General features: G+C 46.4%; 3 protein-coding genes across 3 annotated transcripts; 1 reads left to right on the top strand and 2 right to left on the bottom strand.

Annotated features, from left to right (window-relative positions):
• Positions 1-340: 340 nt before the first annotated feature.
• TNFRSF4 (TNF receptor superfamily member 4) lies at positions 341-4,117 on the bottom strand (the record flags this gene model as incomplete). Its single annotated transcript, XM_084220214.1, has 7 exons — positions 341-439; positions 907-1,032; positions 1,557-1,825; positions 2,268-2,334; positions 2,680-2,781; positions 3,222-3,344; positions 3,970-4,117. 7 exons carry the CDS (start codon positions 4,115-4,117, stop codon positions 369-371), a joined length of 906 nt encoding a protein of 301 aa, XP_084076340.1. The 3' UTR covers positions 341-368.
• A 916-nt stretch (positions 4,118-5,033) lies between these two features.
• Positions 5,034-16,515, bottom strand: SDF4 (stromal cell derived factor 4). Its single transcript, XM_084220315.1, has 7 exons — positions 16,377-16,515; positions 15,189-15,564; positions 11,735-11,871; positions 11,260-11,373; positions 8,633-8,791; positions 7,492-7,667; positions 5,034-6,737 (listed from the first exon to the last, which is right to left on the bottom strand). The coding sequence occupies exons 2-7, from the start codon at positions 15,494-15,496 to the stop codon at positions 6,561-6,563; spliced, it is 1,071 nt and encodes a 356-aa protein (XP_084076441.1). The 5' UTR covers positions 15,497-15,564; positions 16,377-16,515; the 3' UTR covers positions 5,034-6,560.
• Positions 16,516-17,153: 638 nt separating this feature from the next.
• Positions 17,154-20,320, top strand: B3GALT6 (beta-1,3-galactosyltransferase 6). The gene has a single exon (XM_084220101.1). The coding sequence runs from the start codon at positions 17,283-17,285 to the stop codon at positions 18,297-18,299; it is 1,017 nt and encodes a 338-aa protein (XP_084076227.1). The 5' UTR covers positions 17,154-17,282; the 3' UTR covers positions 18,300-20,320.
• The last annotated feature ends 5,585 nt before the right edge of the window (positions 20,321-25,905 follow it).

Genomic DNA, 25,905 nt, shown 5'->3' with positions numbered 1-25,905 from the left:
GCTCCTCCCAGACATTGCAGAGTTTGGGATTTGTTCCCAAAAAATCTTCCTTTCCACATTTGTGGAAATGCAATCAGAGAGGGAAAATTCATTTCATGAAGTGTGGATTGAGTTTGACTTAATCCTGATTTTAGAGCTCAGCTCTGCCACTTGATCCCGATTTTAGAGCTCAAGGATTTGCCCAAAAGAAAAAAAATTGCACACAAAATCCCCTCAGGAATTCTCCCAAATTCCAAAGGGAGATACTGAGTTAATCAGGGTTAAACCAGCCTCAAATGAACCACAAATGGAGCAGGAGCAGCCCCAGTTGGTGCAGTGCTCCCTCAGCTGCCCGGGCCCAGGAAAGCAGGGAGCAGCCAGGGTGGGAGTCAGCTTTTGGTGAGGCTGGAGTTGGAATCGATCTGCTCCTCCTGGATGGGAATCCTGCAGTTCCTCTCCTCTGGAAAACAGGGAATGGTTCCAGGGGTTAGCGCAGAGGGAGGGAACGGCACTGAGCAGGATTGATCCTGACTCTAGAGCTCAGTTCTGCCCCTCAAACCCAATCTCAGACCTCAGCTCTTCTCTGCCAGACCTTTCCCAAGGCTGCAGGAGAATTCAGGACATTTCAATTTCCATGGAGGCAAAAAAATTTTCCCATTTTACTCTTGGAAGTTGCTCCTGGATCCTGCCAGGAAGAGAATTCCTGGCCTAAAATCAGGGAATTCCAGAATGAAGGGAAAATCAGGGAGAAGGAATGAAAATTTGGGATACTGAGCTCCTAATCAGCTCCTAATCCTAACCTGGACCAACCTCTGGAATTTCCTGCATTCCTAATTAAGAATTCTTTTATTAATTCCCAAATTTGTAGCAGGGGGCCCCGATTAATGTTTGTCCTGGTTTTTTTATCCCATAACAAAGGGAACTCACTGTGCTGGGTGCTCCTCCCAGGGCCATTCCTGGCTTTTTTCTGGGCTGCCTGGATGATCAGGAGCAGGATGGAAATTCCACTCACTATCAGCAGGAGCAGGCACAGCAGGAGCAGGGATAAAGAGCCTGGAATTAGAATGGAAAAATTCCCTAAGACACCAAAAAGATTCCTGGTTCTGGATGGAGTTCCTGGATTCCAGAGGGAGAATCCAGAACTCTGGGAAAGGAGAGGTCCAGCTGCCAGGGAAGTGTGGGATCCTGGAATATTGTGGGAAATACAGGAATGGCTTTGGAGAAAGTGGGAATTCCCTTCCCAGGAAAGCAGCTTTACATGGAAACCAAGCAGCTGGAAAATGCAAATTCTGGAAATTTTGTGAAATCCAGAAAGGGCTTCTGAGAAAATGGGATTTCATTTCCCAGGAAAACAGCTTTACATGGAAACCAAGAAACTGGAAATGTGGGATCCTGGAATGTTCTGTGAAATCCAGGCCTGGCTTTTGAGGAAATGGGAATTCCCTTCCCAGGAAAGCAATTCCAGCTGGAAATGTGGGATCCTGGAATGCTGTGTGAAACGCAGAAAGGGTTTCTGAGAAAGTGGGAATTCCCTTCCCAGGAAAGCGGCTCCAGCTGAATTCCCTGCCCGTCCTTACCCCATCCAGGCTCCGTGGGAACGCTGGGATCCCCACAAACCGCGGGGATCTCCCTGGGGCTGGATGCCCTGGAGCTGTTCTCGGGGAATTCCGTGGGAAAGGGGTCCCTGTTTTCCGGGAATTCTGTGGGAAAGGGGTCCCTCTTTTCCGGGAATTCTGTGGGAGAGGGATGTGGGCCAGGGCTGCTGGCACTGCCAAGGCTGCTGCTGCACTGGGCATCCTCTGTGCCTGTGCCAGCCCGGAGCGTGCTCTTCCCAAAACTGCTGCAACTGGAAAAGAAATTCCAGAGGGTTTGGAATCATTCCTAAATCCCATCCACACAATCCCCATCTGTATTTCAGCCCTACAAATTTAGGATTTTATCCCTACATCCCACAGGAATGGGAGGAATCATTAAATCAATTCTTGCTGGGAAAAAATGATCTGGGATTTTTTTCCCAGCTGATTCTGGCACAGGAATTTTTTGTTCCCAAAAAAACCATCCAAGAGGTTTTAAAAGAAGGTGGAAAATCCTAAAAATCCCAAAGGATGGGATTCATGGTGCTTAAATCCAGGTTTATTCCAATTATTTCTCCAGATTTGGGTTTTTGCTGGAAAAATGAAACCCCCAGAGCTGCTCTGAGCACTCTGCCCCAAAAAGGAAATTTTTCCCCCTCCAAGGGATTTTTTCCCCCACAAAAGGGATTTTTTCCCCCAGAAAAGGATTCCTACTTGGTCCAAGGCTGGCAGTTCTTGTTCCCTCCTCTGGAGAAAGTCCCTTCAGGACATCGGGAGCACTCTGGGGGAGAAAAGAGATTATCCAGGGAAGTGGCAGAACTCCCAGTTTTATCCACTGGGTAATTCTGGATTATCCAAGATTATTAATTCTGGATATTATCTGGGAGGATCTCACAATTCCAGCCAGGAATTGCCACATGGGAGGCAGGATTTTGGGAAGGCTGGCACATCCCAGAATTCCAAAGGGAATTCCAGCTGCTACATGCCCGGACTCACCGCTTCCCAAGGGAATTCCAAATCCCAGCTCCCTGTTTCCCAAGGGAATTCTGGCCGGCTCAAATCCCAACGATTCCCAAGGGAATTCCAGACCCCAACTCTTCCCAAGGGAATTCCAGGCCCCACTCACCCCTTCCCACAGGAACGCCCCCGGCAGGCTGGAATCCCGCCTGGCACGCGCAGACCCTGTCCGAGGTCTTCTCGCACGGCTTCACCTCCACGCTGCCCTTCCCTGGCCAAGGCAGAAATTCATTGATTCCTTCATTAACAGCAACAATTAACTCCTCAGGGGGTTGGGTTTTTGTGTGTAGGAGCTGCAGAATTCAGCAATTTAACAATTAATTAGTGATTCGTGATTGATCATTAATTTAACTGAATCGTTCAACGATTTCGTTTGAGGACAGAGATTTTCAGGTAGGCCCTCACAACTGAGGTGGGAGCGGCCAGAAAAGCACACAAAAAGGAATTTTTTTCCCCCAAAAAGAGATTCTATCTCCAAAAAGGGATTTTCTCCCCTTACTCCCCAAAATGCCCCAAACCTGGGATTTTTTTTCCACAAAAAGGCTTTTCTCCCCCCCCCCTCAAAAATGGGACTTTTTTTTCCCCAAAAAAAGGGATTTTTTCCCCCCTAAAATGAGATTTTTTTTTTTTCCCCCAAATCCCAGCACTCACGGGCATTGCAGATGGTGCAGCTTTGGCAGAAGCCGTGGTGGTGCTGGGAGCTGAAATATCCATCCTGGCATGGTGAGCACACGGTGTCGGCTGAGGCCGTGCAGCGACTCCGCATCCTCTCCCCTAAAAACACCCAAAAATCAGCATTCAGTGACATCCTGAGGGGAAAAATCCTAAATTTCACCCTTTGGGAAAAAATTGGGATTGGGTGGGTTGTGAGGAGAAAAATCCTAATTTTTACGCTTTGGGAACAAATTGGAATTTGTTGGAATTGTGAGGGGAAAAATCCTAAATTTCATCCTTTGGAATCAAAGAGTGCCCAGAATTTGGCAGTTCCTGGGTTTCATTTAGGAGAAAAATCCCTGGCAGTCTGGCCAGGGGGGGAAAAAATCAACATTTAATGGAGTGGCTGAAAAGGGCTGGGGAGGGCTGAAATTGGAGAAAATGCCCCGAACTTTTGTCCCAGTGGAACCCAAATATCCCTTCCAGAGTCAGGGGGAAAGGTTTAGGAAATGCCCCTGGACTGAGGCATTTAGGAAGAAAAACCCACCAAAAAAAGTTTAAAACCACTCTCAAAAAGGAAGATTTTTGCAATTTTTGTGTCTAAAACTCATTTCTATCAGTCTAAAAAGTATTATACAAAAAAAAAAATAGGTATTGGACTAAAAATAGGTATTACACTAAGAAAAAATTCGATATTCTCCTAAAGGCCGGCTCTCCCACCCCAGCCCCCGCGGCGGGCACTCACCTGGGGCGCACTCGCTGCAGCATTTGTCATGGAAGCTGTACTGGTGCTCCTGGCATTGCAAGCCCAGGGAGCCGGGAATGGGCACGGCCAGGAGCCAGCAGAGAGCGGGAAAATTCCAGGGAATCCTTGGAAGCGCCATTCCCGCCATCCCCCTCAGGGAGCTGTTCCCTCACGGCACCGTCTCCCCTCACGCTCCGTTCCCCTCAGGACGCCTTTTTCCTCTCGGCGCCTTTTTCCTCTTGGCGCTTTTCCCCTCACGGAGCCTTTCCCCTCACGGCTCCGTTCCCCTCACGGCTCCGATCCCCTCACGGCTCCGCTCCCCTCACGGCTCCGCTCCCCTCAGGGCGCCGTGAGGGCCCCGCGAGCGAGAAGGGCTCCGGGCGGGGACATGTGAGGGAAATTCCCGCTTTTCTCCACGCCCCTTCCCGTTCCCGGTTTGGGGTTTTTCGGCAGGAAAAGGAAATGCTGAGCTTGAGAAGGGTTTAAGGGGTAAAAGAAGCCCTCAGGGGAGGAAAATCCCGATGGGAATGGCTGGAAAAGCTGGGATGGTGGAGGAATGTGGGAATGCCCTGGCTGAGGCGGGGAAATAGCGGGAATTCGGGAATTCCATTTTCCAGACTGCTGGAGTTGGAGCCAGGAGCTCAGTTAAGTTCTAGGACAGCTCCTTGGCATCGCTGAATCCACAAAATAGTGGGAATTAAGGAATTTCATTTTCCAGCCTATTAGAACGGGATCCAGGATCTCAATTTTAGGTGTTCCAGCTGCCTGGAATTGCAGCTTTACCTTCACCGACTCCAGAAAATACTGGGAATTAGAGATTCATGCTCGTGTTGCCCCAAAATTAAATTAGGATGGTGTTGGCAAAATCTCTTCATAGATAAATTATAATTATCAGTTAAATAAATTACAATTTTACTGGAATTTTTGTGTTTAAACTCATTTTATCAGAGATTATCCATGGAATTTATTCCTTATTTCCCACCCCGCCCTGACAAACCTTAAAAGCAGCAGAATTTCCAAAGCATGGAGAGAAATATTTAATGGAAAATCAAAACAAAAAGATATAAAATCTTTTATCCAAGGAATTTAATAAAAACATCAAATAAAGAGCAGGAAAAGGGAAAGAGGGACAGCAATTCCTGTATTTACATTATATTAAGAATAAATTTAATCAAATAAAACATCTCAGATTTTCAGGAATTCTTTCCCAAAGAGGGATTTTTCCCAGGAAAGATGGAAGCAGAGGGAAAAAATCAATTTTATTTGGGAAAGTGCTCACCCAAAGCCCGGAATTTCCCCCAAATAATCAGCAGCAGCTCATTAACAGCATTAATTAGCACAGAGCTCATTAATTTTAGCAGTGAATATTAATTATGCAGCCATCAAACTCCATGGGAATTCCCACTGCTCTGTCCAACAGCTTAAATTCCCAAAAAAACTTCCCAATTGGTTGATTTTTGACCAAAATCTGATATTTTAAAGCCATAATCTCCCATTCCCAGTACAGATGTCAACAAAACAATGTCATTTTATATTAATTTAATCTTAATTAATGTTATTTTATTTTAAAATTTAATTCCAAAAAGTTTTTCTGTAACATTTCAAATAAATTCTTCCCCACAGCTCCCTGAAAAAAATTCCACTGAATTCCCAACAACTCTTCAGGAAGTTGAGAAAAACACTGGAATTAAGTGTGGATATTCCCAGGAGGTCAAACATTCCTTGGAACCACCAAAATTCCAAAAATCCAACCTTTATTTGGGATTCCCTGCATCAGCAGCTGAGGGAAACAAATATTTAAGGAGCCTCCCAAATGGAATTGGGTGTGGAGGATAAACATTCCTTGGAATTTCTGTTCCCTTCCCAAAATTCGACTTTTATTTGGGATTTCCTGGATCAGCAGCTGAGAGGGCAATTCCCAGGAGATCAAACATTCTTCGGAACCACCAAAATTCCCAAAATTTTATTTGGGATTCCCTGGATCAGCAGTTGTGAGGGCAACAAGGGAATAAATTTAAGGAGCCTCTGAAATGGAATTGGGTGTGGAGGACAAACATTCCTTGGAACCACCAAAATTCCCAAAATCCAAGTTTCATTTGGGATTCCCTGGATCTGCAGTTGTGAGGGCAATTCCCAGGAAATCAAACATTCCTTGGAACCATGAAAATTCCCCAAATCCAAATTTTATTGGATCAGCAGCTGAGATTTAAGGAGCCTCCCCAGTGGAACTGGGTGTGGAGGACAAACATTCCTTGGAATCACCGTTCCCTTCCCAAAATCCAACATTTATCTGGGATCTCCTTGATCAGCAGCTGATGGAAACCAGGGAATATTCCAGGATCCCCCCACCCAGAATTCCAGCTGGCTTCAACCCCCCAAACCAAGGAGGAAAACTACCTGAATCCAGGAATTCCCACCGTTTGTTCCAGCAGGTAAAACCTCTCCAAGGAGCTGGGACGGACGGAAAACCGGGAATCCGCCACGACCAATTCCCGCTGCTCGGCTGAATCCTTTTCCCTGGGATTTTTTCTTTTGGGGGGGCGGGTTGGGAGCGGAACAGAAAGTTCTGGAAAGGGGGAGGAGGAGGAAGCTCAGAATTCCTCGTGGACGTTGCGGGCGTAATCCATGAGTTTGCTGCCGGTGAAGTACTCGCTGTACTTGAGGATCTCCTCCAGCTCCAGGTGGTGGTTCTGGTTCTCGTCGGCCACGGCGATCATCTGCCGCGCCTCGTTCAGCGCGTTGTGCTCGTTCATGGGGTCCATGTATTCCTGAAAAAACACGGCAAAACCGCCTCAGCTCCCAAACATCCACCTCCTGTCCCGGCCCAAAGGCGGGTAAAGCTCTTCAGGAAGGGTTTAATGGTGGCTTTTTTCCGCATTTCTAGGCTGCTCCCCAAAAAATCGGGGATTTTTTGGGTCATTCCGTGAAATATTTGTGGAATTTCGGCTGCAAATTAAACTCAGGATCAAATTCCAGTTAGAAATTAAGGATTATCAATTTGCAGAACCTAAATTCTATTATTTTTCCTGGTCTTTAGGCTGTTCCCAAAGAAATCTGGGATTTTTTTGGCTCATCCTGAGGAGTATTTGTGGAATTTGGGCTGTAAATTAAAGTCAGGATCACCAGTTAAAAATTAATTTGCAGGACCTAAATTCTCTCATTTTTCCTGCTTCTTTGGCTGTTCCCACAAACATCCTGATTTTTTTTCAGCTCGTTATATGAAATATTTCTGGAATTTGGGCTGCAAATCAAACTCGAGGAAAAAATTCCTGTTAAAAATTAAGAATGATCAATTTTCAGGACCTAAATTCTTTCATTTTCCCTGCTTTCTTGGCTGTTCCCACAGACTATTTTAAAATGAAAATAACATGAAATTAACATGAAATTAAAGTGCAATTAACACAAAATTAAAATTAAATGGAAATATTCCATTTCTTAGTCAAAAAATGAGCTGTAAGTGAATTGTGGATGTTTTGAAGGCTGTGTTTTGGAATAACTGGCAGGAAAAGGAGGAGGACTGACCTCCAGCTCCTCCATGGTGACGATGCCGTCGTGGTTGGCGTCGATGACCTCCTGGAACTCCTTCCTCCTGTCCCTCACCCAGTCATCGTCGATGTCCTGAGCCTGCTGGTTCTCCACCGTGCCCACGGGCAGGGAGATGAACTCTGACAGGGTCAGCTTCTTATCCCCGTCCTGATCTGGGAAAAACACACACAGTTAGAACCCAGTCACTTCATTCCCATTGAAAACCACCAAAAATTAAAATATATTCATTTAATTCCCATAAAAATGGGAATTTCCTACTGGTCTGTGCAAAAACCAAACCCCTTCCAATACCCACATAAAAATGGAAATCCATGGAACTCCACCAGACTATTCCATACAAAACCCTCCCAAAATCCACATAAAAATGGAAATCCGTGGATACAATTCCCAGAAAATCCTGGATCACTCAGATCCCAGATGATCCCCTGCACCATGAAGTGCAGCAGCCGCAGCTGTGCAAATACCCCCATAAAATGGGAATCCATGGGAGTCCACCAGACAATTCCATGTAAAACCCTCCCTAAATCCCCATAAAAAATGGAAATCCATGGAACCCACAGATACAATTCCCAGGAAATCTCCTGCACCATGAAGTGCAGCGTGCCGCAAATATCCGAATCAAAATGGGAATCCATGGAAACAATGGGAATCCACAGAACTCCACCCGACTATTCCATGCAAACCCCTCCCGAAATCCACATTGAAAACAGGAATCCATGGAATCCATGGATACAGGTCCTGGGAAATCATGGCTTACCGAGGTCGCGGATGATCTCCTGCACCATGAAGCGCAGTGTGCCCCAAATATCCACATAAAAATGGGAATCCATGGACCCCCACCACACTGTTCCCTCCCAAAATCCACATTAAAAACGGAATCCATGGAATCCAGGGATAGAATTCCCAGACAATCCCAGCTTACCCAGATCGCGGACGATCTCCTGCACCACGAAGCGCAGCGTGCCCCAAATATCCACATAAAAACGGGAATCCATGGATACAATGGGAATCCACGGAACTCCACCTGACTATTCCATGCAAACCCCTCCCAAAATCCACACTGAAAACAGGAATCCATGGAATGCATGGCCAGGATTCCCGGGCAAGCCCAGCTTACCGAGGTCGCGGACGATCTCCTGCACCATGAAGTGCAGCATGCCGCGGCTGTGCTCGGGGTGCAGGAAGGACAGGAACTCCTGCTCGCTCAGCAGCAGGTCTGGGGGGGGATTGTCCGCCTGGTACCAGCGATCCTTCAGGTTGTCCAGCACTTCCTGCGCTGCAACGGCACCCGCGGGGTTGGGATGGCATCCCAAGGGCGGCACCCGCACCTCTGGGGCTGCAGCTCATCCCAAACCCTGCACCCGCACCTCTGGGACTGCAGCTCATCCCAAACCCTGCACCCGCACCTCTGGGGCTGCAGCTCATCCCAAACCCTGCACCCGCACCTCTGGGACTGCAGCTCATCCCAAACCCTGCACCCTTTGGGGCTGCAGCTCATCCCAAACCCTGCACCCTTTGGGACTGCAGCTCATCCCAAACCCTGCACCCTTTGGGACTGCAGCTCATCCCAAACCCTGCACCCGCACCTCTGGGACTGCAGCTCATCCCAAACCCTGCACCTGCACCTCTGGGGCTGCAGCTCATCCCAAACCCTGCACCCTTTGGGACTGCAGCTCATCCCAAACCCTGCACCCTTTGGGACTGCAGCTCATCCCAAACCCTGCACCCGCACCTCTGGGACTGCAGCTCATCCCAAACCCTGCACCCTTTGGGGCTGCAGCTCATCCCAAACCCTGCACCCGCACCTCTGGGACTGCAGCTCATCCCAAACCCTGCACCCTTTGGGGCTGCAGCTCATCCCAAACCCTGCACCCTTTGGGACTGCAGCTCATCCCAAACCCTGCACCCTTTGGGGCTGCAGCTCATCCCAAACCCTGCACCTGCACCTCTGGGGCTGCAGCTCATCCCAAACCCTGCACCCGCACCTCTGGGGCTGCAGCTCATCCCAAACCCTGCACCCGCACCTCTGGGGCTGCAGCTCATCCCAAACCCTGCACCCTTTGGGACTGCAGCTCATCCCAAACCCTGCACCTGCCCCCACCCAGTTTTGGGATTTGGCACAATTCATTCCAAATGCTGGAATTGCCCCCATCCATTTGTAGGATTTAGCACAATCGCTTTGTGGGATTTCAGTTCAGCCCAAATGCCAGAACTGCCCCCATCCATTTTTAAGATCTAGGACAGTCACTCTGTAGGATTTCAGTTGGCACAATTCATCCCAAACGCTGCAATTGCTCCCATCCGTTTTTGGGATTTAGCACAATCGCTTTGTGGGATTTCAGTTCAGCCCAAATCTTGGAATTGCCCCCTTCCATTTTTAGGATTTGGCACAACCAATTTGTGGATTTCAGTCGTCCTAATCCACTTTTTAGGATTGCAGTTGTCCCAATCCACTTTTAGGATTTCAATTGTACCAATCCATTTTTAAGACTTCAATTATCACAATCCATTTTTCGGATTTAAATTGTCAAAATGTTTAGGATTTCAGTTGTCCCAATCCATTTTTAAGACTTTGTCACAATCCATTTTTAGGATTTAATCTGTCACAACCCCTTCTTTTCAAGCTCTCAGTTGTTAAATCAATGACATTTTTTAAGCCTAAACCCTGCAGATTTTTATCACAATATTCCATAGCTTTGCTGCAAGAAAAGTTGAATTACGGGTGTATGAACAGAAAAATCAGCACCAAAATCCCATGGAATTCCTTAATCTCATCCCACAACCCAATTATCTGCCAAGATCCATCAATTAATCAAAACACAATTTTAGCCTGAAATCCAAATTTCTACAGAAAGTGCCTCAAACTCCACACCCCCAAGGTGCTTTTGATTTAAAATAAAAAAACACAAAAATCACTTTTAGAGTGCTTGGAGGAGGAGGAAAAACCCCCGAGGAAGCGGAGGATGAATAATTTGATTTTCCTACAGAAGATTTTGGGGCTCAGGTGCAGACTCGAGGCGCTGACTCAGCAGCTCTGGGGTTCCTGGAATCAGCCCCAGGTGATTTCCCTGCACATTCTCAGCTCCTTTTTTCTGCATTTCAGGCGTTTTCTCAGCACTGGAAAATGTCAGCGAAGCAATTTGGAAATGACTCATCCCTGCAGGGAAAGGGAAAGGTGCAGGGGGGATTTTACAGGAAACTGAAATGTTGGGTGAAGGGGAAAAACAGGAAAATTCCTCCTAAAAATTGCAAATTTCATGGCAGGTTCTGGTCAGGAACAATGCGGGATTTGCGTCCTCTGACTTCAGGTTTTTGGGGGGATTTCAGAGGAAATTTAAAATTTTTTTGAAGGAAATTCCTCCTAAAAATTGCAATTTTCATGGCAGATTCTGGTCAGGATGAAGAAAGGATTTCTGTCTTTTGACTGAATTTTTGGAGCTCATTTTAGAATCAATTTAAATATTTCCTTAGGAGAAAAACAAGAATATTCCTCTAAAAAATGTCATTCTGTCACCAAATTTTAGGTGGAAAAAAAGCAGATTTTATTTTTTATTAAGGGGGAAAACAGGAAGCTTCCTCAAAAAAAAAAAAAAAAATCATTTTCACAGGAGATTTTCCATTAAAAACTGCAGAATTTTTGGTTTATTATTTAACTCCTCCTCAAGCAGAACAACCCAAACATTTCCCTCCCATTTCTATTTTCACCCCCAGGTTTTATGACCAAACTCCCCATTCTGCACTTACTTTCTTCATCTATTTTCAGCTCCTCGTTGTTTTTGATTTTCTCTGCAATTTCCTTTTCATTGAAGCCTTTGCTTGCCAAGAATTTAATTTTATATTCATCCCAAGAAACGTGACCTGCAATTGAGAACATTTCAACCCCAAATGATGAATTTTGGATTTAATTCTTTCTAAATCAGAAAATTTTTAAGTTTTTTAGTCCAACACCACAACCCCACACTGAATTTTAGGAATGACAACATAAAAGCTGTCACCTGATTCGTTTTTGGGGTTTTTTAGCCATAACATTTTTTGAAAAATTCGATTTATTCTTTTTTTTTTCATTTCTTTACGAAGCTAAGAGCTGCCTGCAGCACATCCTTTCCCACAAAAATCCAAATTTGGGATTCCAGACCTCAATTTGATCCCAAAAATAAATTCTAGATCCCAGAACTGATTTTAAAAGTGATTTTTTTGAGGGGAAAAATGGTGATTTTACCATCCCCATCAGGATCCACAGCTCTGAAATGCATTTTGTTCTCCTCCACAGCCTCCTGGAAATGTTCATCTGTTTTTTCCATGATCCAACGTTGCATTTCCTTGGCACTGATTTTTTTATCATTATTTATATCCACCCTAGGGAGGAAAAATAAACAGGATTTCAATGGAGAGTTCAGCAGGGAAAGATCTGGTTGGGTTTTCGTTCATAAATTGTTTTCTTCCAGACCTTAAATTCTCTCTCAATTTCTCTTTTCAAGCCTCTTTTTTAAAATTTAATTGAATTTTCATTTTTTAACACATTTGAACATTGCACATCTATTTGTTCTCCATGAGTTTTCTGGAATTTCTTGGATTTAGAGCTACAGAATTCAATTTTTCCTGACTAAAATTATCAGGAAAATCCAATCTGACCAATCCTTATTTCATTAAGAAATTAATTTAATAATTACAGTTCAAAACCCAAAAATAAATCAAAATTTCTGCCACTTTGAAGGGGTTTTTTTTGAGCATGAAATAAATATTCAAAATAACACTAAAAAATCAGATTTTATTTTGTTACCGTTTCAAATTCTATTTAAAGCATCTCCAACCCACTCTTTGTAATTCAAAATGTCACTAAAATCAGATTTTATTTTGTTACCATTTCAAATTCTATTTTAAAATTCTATTTAAAGCACCTCAAACCACTCTTTTCAAAACTCAAATGAAAAGTTCAAAGGCCCCAGGTTGACTCTGGCCTTTATCTGGTGGCATCACTGAGTTGTTTTGATTGAAACTTGAATTATTCAAGATATGATTTGCCTTGAAATGTCAACTAAATGTGAAAAAAGAGATCAACAAGCCCAAAAAATGCAGATTTAGGGAGTTTCAATATCACAATTTCTACCAGAGAGATCCTTTTATCATTTATTTATTATTTATTCTTTATTCAATAATTACTTTAGTGAAATTCTATTTATTCATGGCAAGTTGGCACCATAATAAGCTTTGAAAGTTTATCCCCCTTGTGGTATTAATTGGAGGTGTTTTCATTCAAAAATGCAAATAGAGCCAACTCTGCCACCTGCTGTCTGAAAGGGCTGAAACAAAGCCAAAAAGGGGGAATTTTGAAAATATTAATGAGAAACTCCACGTTTGAAATATCCACATTCCCAATTTAGAAATATGAATTCAAATACCCCAATTTTTAAAAGATGACTTAGAATTGCAAATTTTGAAATATTAAAACTCCTAATTTTGAAAATATGAATTAAAATACCTGGTTTTGAAATAATAGCAATTAAAATTCCCCATTTTGAAATATCAATTAAAATCTCCAATTGTGAAAATATTAATTTAAACCTCCAATTTTGAAAACATTAAAATTCCCAATTTTAATCAATAGTCATTCAAATTGCCAATTTGGAGCTATTAAAATCCCTAATTTTGAAGATAGTAATTTAAATTTTTAATTTTTAAACATTTATTCAGATTTTCAGTTTTGAACTATTAAACCTTCCAACTTCAAACCCACCAAAATTCCCAATTTTGGGAGGTTTTTTCGCCTGTTCTTCTTCTCTTTCTGACTTGTGGCATTCACATTCTCTGCAAAAATCCCTTTGCCCAGGGTTTTCCTCCTGGGAAGCTGAGAGGCCTCAGAGAACAAGAAAACAATTCTGATCTCGTTTGTTTCTCCTGTGCTGAGCTGCTCTGGATGAGTTTGGGGATCGTTCCCTTCATCCTGCTGGGAGTTCTTTTGACTCTCTGGCCAATTCCAGAGACAGGAGCCTCCTCCAGCCAGCTCTGACAAGCTCTTGGGGATCTATCTCACACTTTTGGAGGCACAAAACCAGCAGGATGGCTTCTGCTGCAGCGTTGGGAACAAAAAGGTTTTAATAAAAGGCAAAATAACAAAACTCTTGACAGAGAAAAACTGAGCCAGGTGCAAGAGGCCCTCCTGCCCCTGGTGAAACACCTCACACAAGTGATTGGTTTCTTTTCTCTTTTCCTCACAAAAGTGATTGGTTTCTTTTCTCTTTTCCTCACAAAAGTGATTGGTTTCTTTTTCTCTTTTCCTCACTAAAGTGATTGGTTTCTTTGTTCTCTCCTTTTTCTAGAAAGTTGCCCAGGCAGGACTTTTTGGCTCCTGCCCAATTGGCCATCCTTGAGTCTGAGGTGAAGTCCCCCAGGCCTTTTTCACCTAATGGAGGAGAGAAACTTCTGGGCTTCTTTACTTTTTAAGGGCACAAAGGATAATTTTGTCACTCCCCCAACAGAGGGCAGATTCCCACAAATTAGGGCCAAGCTGTGTCTGGACTCTGGGAAGAGTCAGGAGTTTTCATTATTATCTTTTTAGCATTCTGTAAGTATCCCTTCTCTGTTCTTTAGTGTAATTAGTATTTAATATAATACAGTTTCATAAAGTGTTCCACATTGCAAGGCAAGATGTATTCTATTTCCATGTGGATGGCAGCTGTCTGGCAGTTTTCCTTATCTCTTCCACAATCACTCCTCCCTTTGGGACCTGCTGATAAGAGGCCATTGAATGTCCCTGAATGGCTGATGGGAGATGTGAGCCCAGGGGGAGGTGCCCAGCATTCCTACCTGGATAGAATCTGAGATTCTGGAACACCAGCACGGCTTCTGCACTGCATTCCCAGAGGAACAGCAGCTGCCTCTGCCCCTGGATCTCCAGAGGATTCTGCCCCCTTCTCCAAGATCCCTGCTCCAGCAGAGCCACCCCTGGCCCTGCAGGAGGGCTGAGCCACAATTCCAATGGGATTTCTCCAGGATCCCTGCTCCAGCAGAACCACCCCTGGCACTGCAGGAGGGCTGAGCCACAATTCCAATGGCATTTGTACAGGATCCTGCTCCAGCAGAACCACCCCTGGCGCTGCAGGAGGGCTGAGCCACAATTCCAATGGGATTTGTACAGGATCCTGCTCCAGCAGAACCACCCCTGGTGCTGCAGGAGGGCTGAGCCACAATTCCAATGGGATTTCTCCAGGATCCCTGCTCCAGCAGAACCACCCCTGGCCCTGCAGGAGGGCTGAGCCACAATTCCAATGGGATTTCTCCAGGATCCCTGCTCCAGCAGAACCACCCCTGGCACTGCAGGAGGCTGCAGCCACAATTCCCATGGCCGTGCTGCCAGCACCCTGACCCACAGGGTGCCAGGCTGTGTTCTGGTTGTCAGTGTTGGTTTGGTTCACTGCATTCTTTATTTTATCTTTTTACTTTCTTCCCTCTTAAAGAACTGTTATTTCCTGCTCCCATCATTTCTGTTGCCTGAGAGCCCCTGAATTTAAAATTTACAGCAATTCAGAGAGGTGGGGAGGGTGTGCATTCTCCATTCCAGGGGAGGCCCCTGCCTTCCTCAGCAGGCCCCTGGCTTTCCAAACGGAGCCACAAAGCAATAAATGAGCCTCGTGAGAGCACCCAGAGGCACCCACACAGACACAGCCCAGACTCACTTGGAGAAGATGCCCACGAGCTTCCTCCTGTTCCTGCGGGGCTGCGAGTCCTCCTCGAACTCCTCGCGCTCCTTGCCCAGGAACACCTCCTGGTGGAACTCCTTGTTCAGGTGCCCGTCCAGCTCCATCTTGACGCCGTTCAGGTGGTCGGGGGGCAGGATCTCGTTCTCCTCCCGCGCCTCCCCTGCCCTCTCCTTCAGCACCGAGTGGTTGGCAGGCCTGGCATAAACGTCCATCAGCAGGAAGATGAACAGGAGGGACAGGTAGAGAGAGCCCAGGCTGCACAGGAAAGCTTGTCTTGACATCATTTTGGGACTTTTTTATGTTTTTTTCTTCCTTTTTTATTATTTATCGGCTGCTGAAATCACTGTGGGGTCTAAAAAAAAAAAGGAGAAAAAACCAATTAAACTCTGAAGCAAAAGGTTACTGTGGGTTAAATGATCTAAAAGGAAAAAAGGAGAAAAACCAAGTCAAACTCTGAAGCAAGAGATCATTAATGAACAACTAAAACTTAAAATAACCTATACAAAGTATTAATTACGTACACACATATAATTATATGTGCATAACTTAATTATATACAATTCAATAAGTACATACGTTATTTATATACATACAAATACATGCATATAACTTATTTATATACATATATGCACATAACTTACTCATATACATACATATATATGTATACCTATACAAAGTTTATAGGTTTACTTTAATAAATGTGTATATATATTAAAGTGTATATATATTAAAGTGTATATATATACAAGAGTGTATATATATATACTTGTACATACACACAACTGTGTATATATATACTTGTATAAATACACACAAGAATAAATTCAGCGGACCCTGCACAAAAATTGAGGAGATTTTGATGCCAGACATTAAAAAAGCCTGTTAATTAATAAACATATGGAACTAATAGGGGCAGATCAAAGAGAAAGCGGAGCTGGAAACACCCAGGAAACAGCGGCAGGGAGGAGCTGTCACAGAGCCATAAAATCCGAGTGTCCTGCCCTGGAAGTGACCCACAGGGGCCACCCCGCCCAATTCCAGGGAAAAATAATCCCAAATCCAGCAGAGAGCGCACCAAGGAACCCAAACCCCTCAGAGCCTCCAGAACCCCTCGGAGCCCTCCACGATCCCCGCGGGGCTGCGGGAGGAGCCGCCCGCACTCACCGGGAGCCGCTGGGCAGGGAGCGGCCGCTGCCCCGAGCGCCGTGCCGGCCGGGGGAGGCTCAGGCCGGGCCCGGCCGCCGCTGAGCGCCCGCGGCCCCTGACGGCCCTGACGGAGCCCGGCGCGGCCAGGGCGGAGGGAGGCGGGGAGGGGGCGGAAGTTTCGTCACTGCGCCGCGCGGCGGGAAGGCGCGGCCGCCATCTTAGGTGAGGGCAGCCGCCATTGCCGGCAGAGGGGAGGCAAAGGGGCGTGTTCCTGGCGGTGCCGTCATTATCTCGGTTGTTAACGCGGGAAACTCCTCCTGTCTCCTGGCTGTGTGTGTGTGGCTGCTTTCATTGAATTATGGAATGATTTGGGTTGGAAGGGACCTTAAATAGCATCTAAGGCAAACCCCTGGCCCAGCTGTGAGTGCCCATCCCTGAAATTGCTCAAGGCTAGGTTTGACATTGAGGCTTGCAGCAGTTTGGAATAGTGGAAGGTGTCCCCGCCCGTGTCGGGGATGGCTCTGCATGGGCTTTGAGCTCATCCCAACCTTCTACCATTCCATGATTCCACGAACGAGGCGCCGCCACGGCACAGCGCCCAAACCCAAGATGGCTCCTCCTCGGACTCACGTGCCCTACTCAAAGATGGCGGCCGCCGCGTCAGGCGCTGCGGCCTCCGCCCTTCCTCCCGCCCCTTGCCCCGGTGCGAGAACCGCCGGAGCCGCGGCAGGAACAGGGGCGGAACCGCCGCTTCCCGAGGAGAACGCGGAAAGCGCAGGAGAGCCATGAAACCACCGCAGCCCCGCAGCGGCGTGCGGTGACTGCTCCCGCAGAAAGCTTGTCCCCTCCCGGCGGCCGTACCGCCGTTCCCGCCTAAACGGGGTGGGCGTGGCGGCGGCGCCGGCCGTGAGGGGCCCCGCGGCCATGAAGGCGCTGCGGCGGCTGAGCCGGCACCGCACCGCGCTGGGGCTCGGCGGGCTCTCGCTCTGCGCCGCCGTCCTGCTCTACCTCGCCAAGTGCACCTCCGAGGGGCTGCGCCCGCTGCCCGCGCCCCCCGCGCTCCCGCACAGCCAGCCCGGCCGGGGGGCCCGCGCCGCGCCCCCGCCGGGCCCTGAGGGCAGCGCCTTCGTAGCCGTGGTGGTGATGAGCGGCCCCAAGTACAGCGAGCGGCGCAGCATCATCCGCAGCACCTGGATGGCGGCGGCGCGGCAGGCGCCTCACGGCCACGTCTGGAGCCGCTTCGTGGTGGGCACGGCGGGGCTGAGCGCCGAGGAGCTGCGGAGCCTGGAGCTGGAGCAGAGCCGCCACCGCGACCTGCTGCTGCTGCCCGAGCTGCGCGACTCCTACGAGAACCTCACGGCCAAGGTGCTGGCGACCTACGTGTGGCTGGATGCGCACCTGGACTTCCAGTTCGCCCTCAAGGCGGACGACGACACCTTCGTGCGCTTGGACGTGCTGGTGGAGGAGCTGAGGGCCAAGGAACCGCGGCGCCTCTACTGGGGCTTCTTCTCGGGCCGCGGGCGGGTGAAATCCGGGGGGAAGTGGAAGGAGAGCGCCTGGCTGCTCTGCGATTATTACCTGCCCTACGCGCTGGGCGGCGGCTACGTGATCTCCGCCGACCTGGTGCGCTACCTGCGCCTCAGCAGGGACTACCTGAACCTGTGGCAGAGCGAGGACGTGTCCCTGGGGGTGTGGCTGGCGCCCATCGACGTGAAGAGGGTGCACGACCCCCGCTTCGACACCGAGTACAAATCGCGCGGCTGCAGCAACAAATACATCGTGACTCACAAGCAGAGCATCGAGGACATGCTGGAGAAGCACCAGACGCTGGCCAAGGAAGGGAAGCTCTGTAAGGAGGAGGTGAAACTGAGGCTTTCCTACATGTACGACTGGGGGGTGCCTCCCTCGCAGTGCTGCCAGAGGAAGGACGGCATCCCCTGAAAGCCTCGGGAAGGAGCCTCAGGATGGTGGACTCTGGTTGCTGTTACACGGGGAGAATCCCATTCAAATGGAATTCTTGCCTCAGTTTCTCCCTCAGAACATTGGGCCCGAGGCTTTGGGATGCAGGCATGGCTGGATTTAGGGAAGAGCAGAATCCTGGAATCTTCCGCTCCATATCCAAGGACAGACTTACCAAATCCCAGCCTGGTGCTGTGGATCCATAATTCCAGCAGAACTGAGTGGGAAGAGCTGATAAAATGGAATTCTTGCCTCAATTTCTCCCTCAGAACATTGGGAGCAAATGATACCCCTCAGGCACCGGTCCCAAAGGCTTTGGGATGCAGCCTGGCTGGATTTAGGGAAGAGCAGTTAATTGGAGTCAGGGGTTAATTATTCTTCAAAAGATTTTGCACGACTCATTCTGTCACCCTGGCACTCCCGGAGAGCTGCTGACGTGGCGTGGTTAAAGATGCTTAAAAAATAAAATAAAACAGGTGCCAGAAAGCACAGCAAAAGGTCAAATGCCAGCATTGAAGGCAAATAAAAAGTGTCAAAACACAAAAAGTAGAGAAGAGAGGGGGAGAGAACTGGAATGAAAAGCTGGAACAGATTCTGAGGTTGATTTGCTAAAGGTCATGCTGAGTTTTGATGCTGATAAGACTAAAATGAGGCTGCTGTTTATTCCTTGGCAAGGAAATGCCAGCTTGGCACGGAGGGAAGAGCCCAAACTGGGAGCAGATTATTCCAGAGGGTGGGAACAGAGATCAGCTTTTCCTGGGATAGCTGCAGGGAGAGCGTTCTGGCAGAGAATGGAATCATTCAATCTGCTCATTTGTCTTGTTTTGCTCTCTGAAAGGCAATGTACATAAATCACCTGGCAGCTCCAAAGGGAGGTGGCTGAGTTTTGGCAGAAATTAAATTTATTCTGATTTTAGGAGAAGATTTTTTGGCTTTGCAAAGCCTCCAGGTGTTGTTTTGAGCTCATTTCCCTCCAACACTCACTCAAGAACTCCCTGGCTGCTCCAAATTTAGATTTATTTTTAATACAAAAGAGCAAAAATTGATCAGTGGGAGTTCAAAAACCATTTGCCCAAAGGTGGGGATTTAAGGCATAGAAGTGAAATTTGTGTAGTCAAGAGAAAAATATTTCCCCCACCCCAAAAATTCAATTTGGAGAACTTCTATTTCTCTTTTCAGCACACTAAAAAAACTCACATTTAGGTGCTCAAAGCTGGGGGAATTCCCTCCCCCTGTCCAAAAATTCCTTGCAGAGGACTAAAATTGAATTAATTATCAGTGACACGTCCAAAATTTGGGATTTTCCCCTCAGTCCTGCCTACACCAAAACAGTCAGAGCTCACACAGGACTCGGACGGGATTTCTTCATCTCCCAACCTGGAATTCCAACATTTTCCAGTGGCAGCTGCTCCAGAATTTTCCCAGTCCCCTGTGCCAGCTGCAGCTCTGGCAGGCTGAGCAGTTTTTCCTTTGGAAATGTAACATTTCTTTTTTTCAATGTCTTTTTGCTGATTTTTTTTTGCTGTTTGTTGCACTCTGCACTTTCATTCCCATTCCATTCCCTCCTTCCCAACTCTGGCTGGAAGAGACAAATGGCGCAGAAAAAATGAAAATAAAAAAGTGTCAATTTCTCTTTCTTTTTGCTTAGCAGAATTAGGAATTTTAGGAATTAGGAATACCAAAGGGATCAATGACATTGTAATTTTATTTTTTTGTTATTCTTGTTTTAATTCATTAATTACTGAAGATCAAATATCTTCAGAAGATTTTTTTTTTATTTTGAAAATTTCAAGGCTTTTTTTCCTAAAACAAAACTAAAATCCTACAAAACCTCAATTATTTTAGCATGTTGAACTCAATTATTATAATTATTATCCTAATAATTATAATTATTATTAGAATGCATGCGTAGGGATTACCAGGGAGTATTTTTTCCCAAAATATCCAATTCCATACCAGGAATTTCCCAAGATCTCAGCAACTTCCAGTTTTTTCAACATCCATTTGCCATCTGAGGTTCATCAGTGTTGTCTGTATCGTGATAAATTACCTGTAATGTGAATATTTATTTATAATTATATTTATTTATAATTCTTGCCAGTGTATTCTCTTTATTTTCCCACAAAAATTACAAATAAATCCATTTATCCCCATCATAACTCCCATTTTCCCATTATTTTATCCCACTCAGCCTTTTTTCCCAGGAAAATACCAAATAAATCCATTAATTCCCAGAATAATATCAATTTTCCCATTATTTTGTCCACCTTTCCCCTTTATTTTCCCTGGAAAATTCCATCTGGGAAGCAAAATCAAGTGAGTATGAGGCCAAATTCTTTTAAAAGGAATTTTTCCCCCCCTTGATTTCCTTGGAATCTTTAATCCCCAGCATTCCAATATTTTTAAAATCAATTTTCCTCCAAATCCAAACATTCCACCCTCAAACAAAGAACTCAAACTTCCCTAAAAAAGAAAACAATCCGATTTTTCCCTATAAATAATTGGGGATAACTTTGGGATTTTGCTCTTGAAGCCGAGGGATCCTTTGGGAATTTATTCCCAGATTTTCCTGCCTGTCCCAGGCAGTCACTAGATGTCACTCCAGGCCTTTGGAAGTGTGAATTCCTTAAAAAAAAAAAGGGATTTCACTGTCCCAAACCAGATCTTTGTGACTAAATTCGGGTGGTGGTCTCTGATTTTAACATAAAATAATGGGGGGGAAAGGGAAAGGAGTTTTCCAATGAAAAATGGAATTATGAGGGAATTACTGGGAAAATTGATGTGGAAAACTAAAGAGAAACCTTTGGAAAAGCCCCTAAAATACAGGAAAAGTTAATAAAATTATTAAAAATTAATTAAAATAATTACAACCGTTCCTGGATTTTTTAATGGAACAACTCAACCCAAAATCCCAGTCCCAGTGTCCCTTTTTAATCAGGAATTTTTTGGGGTTTCCTCAGCTGAAAATTCCATGGATTTGAGCTGGGAAATTTCATTTTCCAAAGGAATTTCCAAAGGATTTTAATTCCCAAACCTGTCCATGGGGGACCTCTGCTCTATTTTTGAGGGGGGATTATTAAAAACTCTACAGGAATTAAAAATTCTTATTAAAATTTATTAAAATTTACTCACACTCCAGAAGCTTCCCAGGGGAATTCTTCTGGGATTGGGAACTGATTCCTCTTTCCATCAGGAAAATTCACCTGGATTAGATACTGGAATTTAGGGGAAAATTAGAATTTTGTTACATTTGAGGAACAGCTCCTCATGGAAAACCGTGGGAAAAGGTGGGAAAAAGTGGAAAAATATGGAAAAATCTGGGCACTGATCCAATTTTTGAGGAAAACTCAGAAATCCACGATCCCACAGATCCAAAGAGCTCTGGGGGTGTGAACACCACCACCAAATGTCCCTAAAAAGTTGGGAATGAGGCTGAAGAACCTCTGGTCATGGAAAAAATGCAGAAAAATCTGGACGCTGATCCAATTTTTGAGGAAAACTCAGAAACCCACGATCCCACAGATCCCAAGAGCTCTGGGGGTGCCAAGGCCACCACCAAATGTCCCTAAAAAGTTGGGAATGAGGCTGAAGAACCTCTGGTCATGGAAAAAATGCAAAAAATCTGAACACAGATCCAATTTTTGAGGAAAACTCAGAAATCCACGATCCCACACAGATCCCAAGAGCTCTGGAGGTGCCAAGGAATGTCCAGGAAGTTGGGGAGGAACATCTCCTGGTGGAAAAGCACAATTCCCACTTTCTGCTGGTCCCCATCATTCCCTGCTTCCCTTGGCAGCCGAAATCCCGGGAATGTGAGCCCAGTTTGTTTTCCCCTCTCCAGCTCTGGCCGAGTGGAGCGGCTCCCACAAAGAGCAGGGTCCACGAGGAACAGAAAAGGCTGGAAAAGGAAGAATTCCTGATTTTGGAGAGAAAGGAAAACGTCGTCGTTGGCGCCGGTGATCGATGGGTTTGGGGCGGTGCCAGAGGGCTTGGAATCATCACAGCACAAAGCACTGGAAAAAACATTTATCCAGAGCTGCTGCTGGCCAGGACAATTCCAAATATTTACTTTAGGTGTTGATTTGAGGGAAGGACTCGAGCCAGGATTCTGGATCTGGATCTGCCAAAATCCCGATGCTTGAGGTGCTAGGAGCTGGAATTTGGGGCCAATCCTTCTGATTTTATCTTGGGTAATTTTTCTCCTTCTTTCCATGCCTTGATCCCACAAAAATGAGTGTCCTGCTCACCCTTGGGAATGTGCTGGGCTGGATCCAGGCCAGATCCATGGCTTTGCTAACCTCAAATCCCAGGCTGGGAGGAATTTTGGAGTTTTTTTGCAGTTTCCTGGGTGATTTTTTTCCCTGTTGGGATTTGCAGCTCCCCAGAGTCCAGAGCTGTCCCTTCCCAAATCCTGCCGCAAAAAACATCGGGAGAATCTTCAGGATTTTCCCAATTTGAGGTGGCCGTGCACAACAACTCGGAAAAATTGAAATTATCCTGCTTTTCTTTATCATTCCCTTTAATTCCATAGGGATTCCTGGCTAGGAAAAAGTTCTGGAGTTTTTGTGGGGTGGGGGTCACTCAGCTGCTCCTTGGAATCTTGGAATTAAAAATTCAGGAAAAACCTTCCAAGATACAAATCCAAGCATCCACCACTAAACCGTGTCCCCAAGTGCCACATCCAGGGGGTTTTGGGATGGTGATCCACAGGTTTTTTGGGATGGTGATGCACAGGTTTTTGGGATGGTGATCCACAGGTTTTTGGGACACTTCCAGGGATGGGGACTCCACTGCTTCCCTGGGCAGCCCATTCCAGTGGTTGGGCACCCTTTCAGGGAGGAAATCTTCCCAACTATCCAATCTAATCCTGGCCTGGTGCTGTGGATCCATAATTCCAAGGGAATTGAGCAGGAGGAGATGCTAAAATGGAAATTTTGCCTCAGTTTCTCCCTCAGGACATTGGGCCCAAGGCTTTGGGGTGCAGGCATGGCTGCATTTAGGGAAGAGCAGTTAATTACAGTCAAGATTGCTGGAATTTCCCACTCCATATCCATGGACAACATCCCAAATCGCAGCCTGATGCCATAAATCCATAATTCCAAAGGAATTGGGTGGGAGGAGATGCTAAAATGGAAATTTTGCCTCAGTTTCTCCCTCAGAACATCGGGCCCAAGGCTTTGGGGTGCAGGCATGGCCGGATTTAGGGAAGAGCAGAATCCTGGAATCTCCCACTCCTTATCCAAGGACAAACTTCCCAAATCCCAGCCTGGTGCTGTGGATCTGTAACTCAAAGGAAATTGAGTGGGAAAAGATGCTACAATGGAATTCTTGCCTCAGTTTCTCCCTCAGAACATTGGGAACAAATCGTTCCCCTCAGGCAGTGCTCCCAAGGCTTTGGGATGCAGGCCTGGCCGGATTTCGGGAATTCTGCTTATCTCCCGCTTTATAAAATTCCAGCCTGGCTCCTGGAAAGCTCCAGGGCCGTGGCTGGGAGGTTTCTGAGGACAAGGAGTGGGATAAGAAAACAATAACCGGGATCCGATTTCTGCGGAGCCGCGGGAGGAGATAATTGGAGTCTCCAAGAGCTGCTGATAAGATCAGCCTCGTTGCTATTTTCAGGCTCAGACAGCAGGGCTGGAGACACCGAAATAAATCCTAAAACCTGAGCTGCAGGCTCCCAAAGAGTTCTGTCTCCAAGGAAATCCATAAATATTGCAAGGTGTGGGATAGCGGGATTGGCCTGGCCTGGTTTTCCTTGGGGGCACCTCAGGGGAAGGACTGAGGGGAAAAGGAGGAATTGAGGGGGAAAATTTAAACAGGGAATTTAAAAACCTGCAATTCCTGCTGGGAAAGAGGCAGGGAATAACCAGAGCCTGGAAAATGAATTCCTGAGTGGAGTCAGCATCTCCTGATCCTGGCTGTGGCTCCAGATGGGACCTCAGGCATCACCTGGGTGAAGAGAAAATAAACCTGGATTAGAAAATGTGGAGAGGGACTGATTCCAAGCTCGGGCTATTCCCTAATTCCATGATTCTGGGGGTCCCAGTGCCCCCATTCCTTAAATGATCCCTGATTTCCCTCACGGGGAACACACAGCCCCTTCCCTGTTTTGGACAACGCTCCCAGGTGGGATTTTGGGGCATCCCAGGTGGGATTTTGGGGTATCCCAGGCAGGGATAGGGTTGGACTCTGAACCCCTGAATCCTCCCAGCTTGGGATATTCCCTAATTCCCTAATTCCATGATTCTGGGGGTCCAAGCGCCCCCATTCCTTAAATGATCCCTGATTTCCCTCACGGGGAACACGCAGCCCTTCCCTGTTTGGACAACGCTCCCAGGTGGGATTTTGGGGTGTCCTGGGCAGGGATAAGGGTTGGACTCTGAACCCCTGAATCCTCTCAGCTCAGGATATTCCCTAATTCCCAAATTCCATGATTCTGGGGGTCCCAGTGCCCCCATTCCTTGAATGATCCCCGATTTCCCTCATGGGGAACACGCAGCCCTTCCCTGTTCGGATTTTGGGATGTCCTGCAGGACCAGCATGGGAACTGATGATCCCATGGATCCTCCCAGCTCAGGACATTCCCCATGGGGACGAAAATCCCAGGAAAATACCCCCATTCCTTGAATGCTCCCTGATTCCCCGCAGCCGTTCCCCGCAATCAGGGAGTGTTTATCCCAGCGCTTCCCTTTCCATGGGAGCTCTTCCACGGCTTTTCCATGCCTTTGCAGACATCAAACAGCTCATTTCCCTTGGCTTTTGTCCGTGAAATGGGCTGGAACAGCGGCTCGTAAACAACTGCATCAGCGACGCTGAGGTTGATTTAAAAGCCAGGAATTTTGGGGGGTTTTTTCCCCCCTCTCCTTTTTTAACGCTTTAAATCCAACATTTTTCCACAGCTTTGCCCGTTCTCCTCTCTGGCTTTGCAGAGCAGGAAAGAGAAAGTGAGGAAAATACAAAATTCGGGATAGAAATCGGGATGAAATGATCCTTAAAGGATTCTTGGGATCACCCCTGCCCTGGTTGTGAATGGGGAACCCTGGTTAAATGGAAACAGGAGGAATTTTTTCCCTTTTTTTACCTTTTCCTGGGCAAATCCAGAGCAATCCAGGGAAAGGAGTTCGGGCAAGGAGAATTTTATTGCAGCTGCCCTGGGGAACAACAGCACCCAGGTGGTTCATGGCTGGATTTGAGGATCCTAAAGGGCTTTCCCAACCTTTGATTCCCAAATTTGGCAGGGATTGGCACCCTCACGAGCACAGCCAGGAACCCACCTGGATTTCCAGCCAGAACTGGGGAGAATTTTAACATTCCTCTGCTACCCCTTGGACATTTTGGGACTCAAAACTATCTGTCAGAGCTTTTTTCCTCTCATTCCCACAAAGAAGTGGGAATTCAGAGGGGAAATCCTGTGTTTGGGGGCTTGGGCAGGACACAAAATACAAATTAATTATTCTTTGTAATTCTTAATATATATAACATATATAATATAATAATTCTGTACATTAATATAAAGAATTTTGCTGGGCAAATTTATTCAGATCCAGCCTCTTCTCCTTTTCCATTTGCAAGCCAGAATCCCAAAATT

This window comes from Fringilla coelebs (assembly GCF_963513975.1).
Source record: "Fringilla coelebs genome assembly, chromosome: 22".
NCBI classification, from domain to species: domain Eukaryota; kingdom Metazoa; phylum Chordata; class Aves; order Passeriformes; family Fringillidae; genus Fringilla; species Fringilla coelebs.
This window is presented reverse-complemented; position numbering and strand designations above follow the sequence as displayed.

Coding starts and splice junctions, on each gene's coding strand:
- SDF4 (XM_084220315.1), bottom strand. CDS start 15,496: ATGATGTCAAGACAAGCTTTCCTGTGCAGCCTGGGCTCTCTCTACCTG. Junction 8,792..11,259: donor GCTGAAAATAGATGAAGAAA/GTAAGTGCAGAA, acceptor GTGCCGTTGCAG/CGCAGGAAGTGCTGGACAAC. Junction 7,668..8,632: donor GGAGATCGTCCGCGACCTCG/GTAAGCTGGGCT, acceptor TGTTTTTCCCAG/ATCAGGACGGGGATAAGAAG.
- B3GALT6 (XM_084220101.1), top strand. CDS start 17,283: ATGAAGGCGCTGCGGCGGCTGAGCCGGCACCGCACCGCGCTGGGGCTC.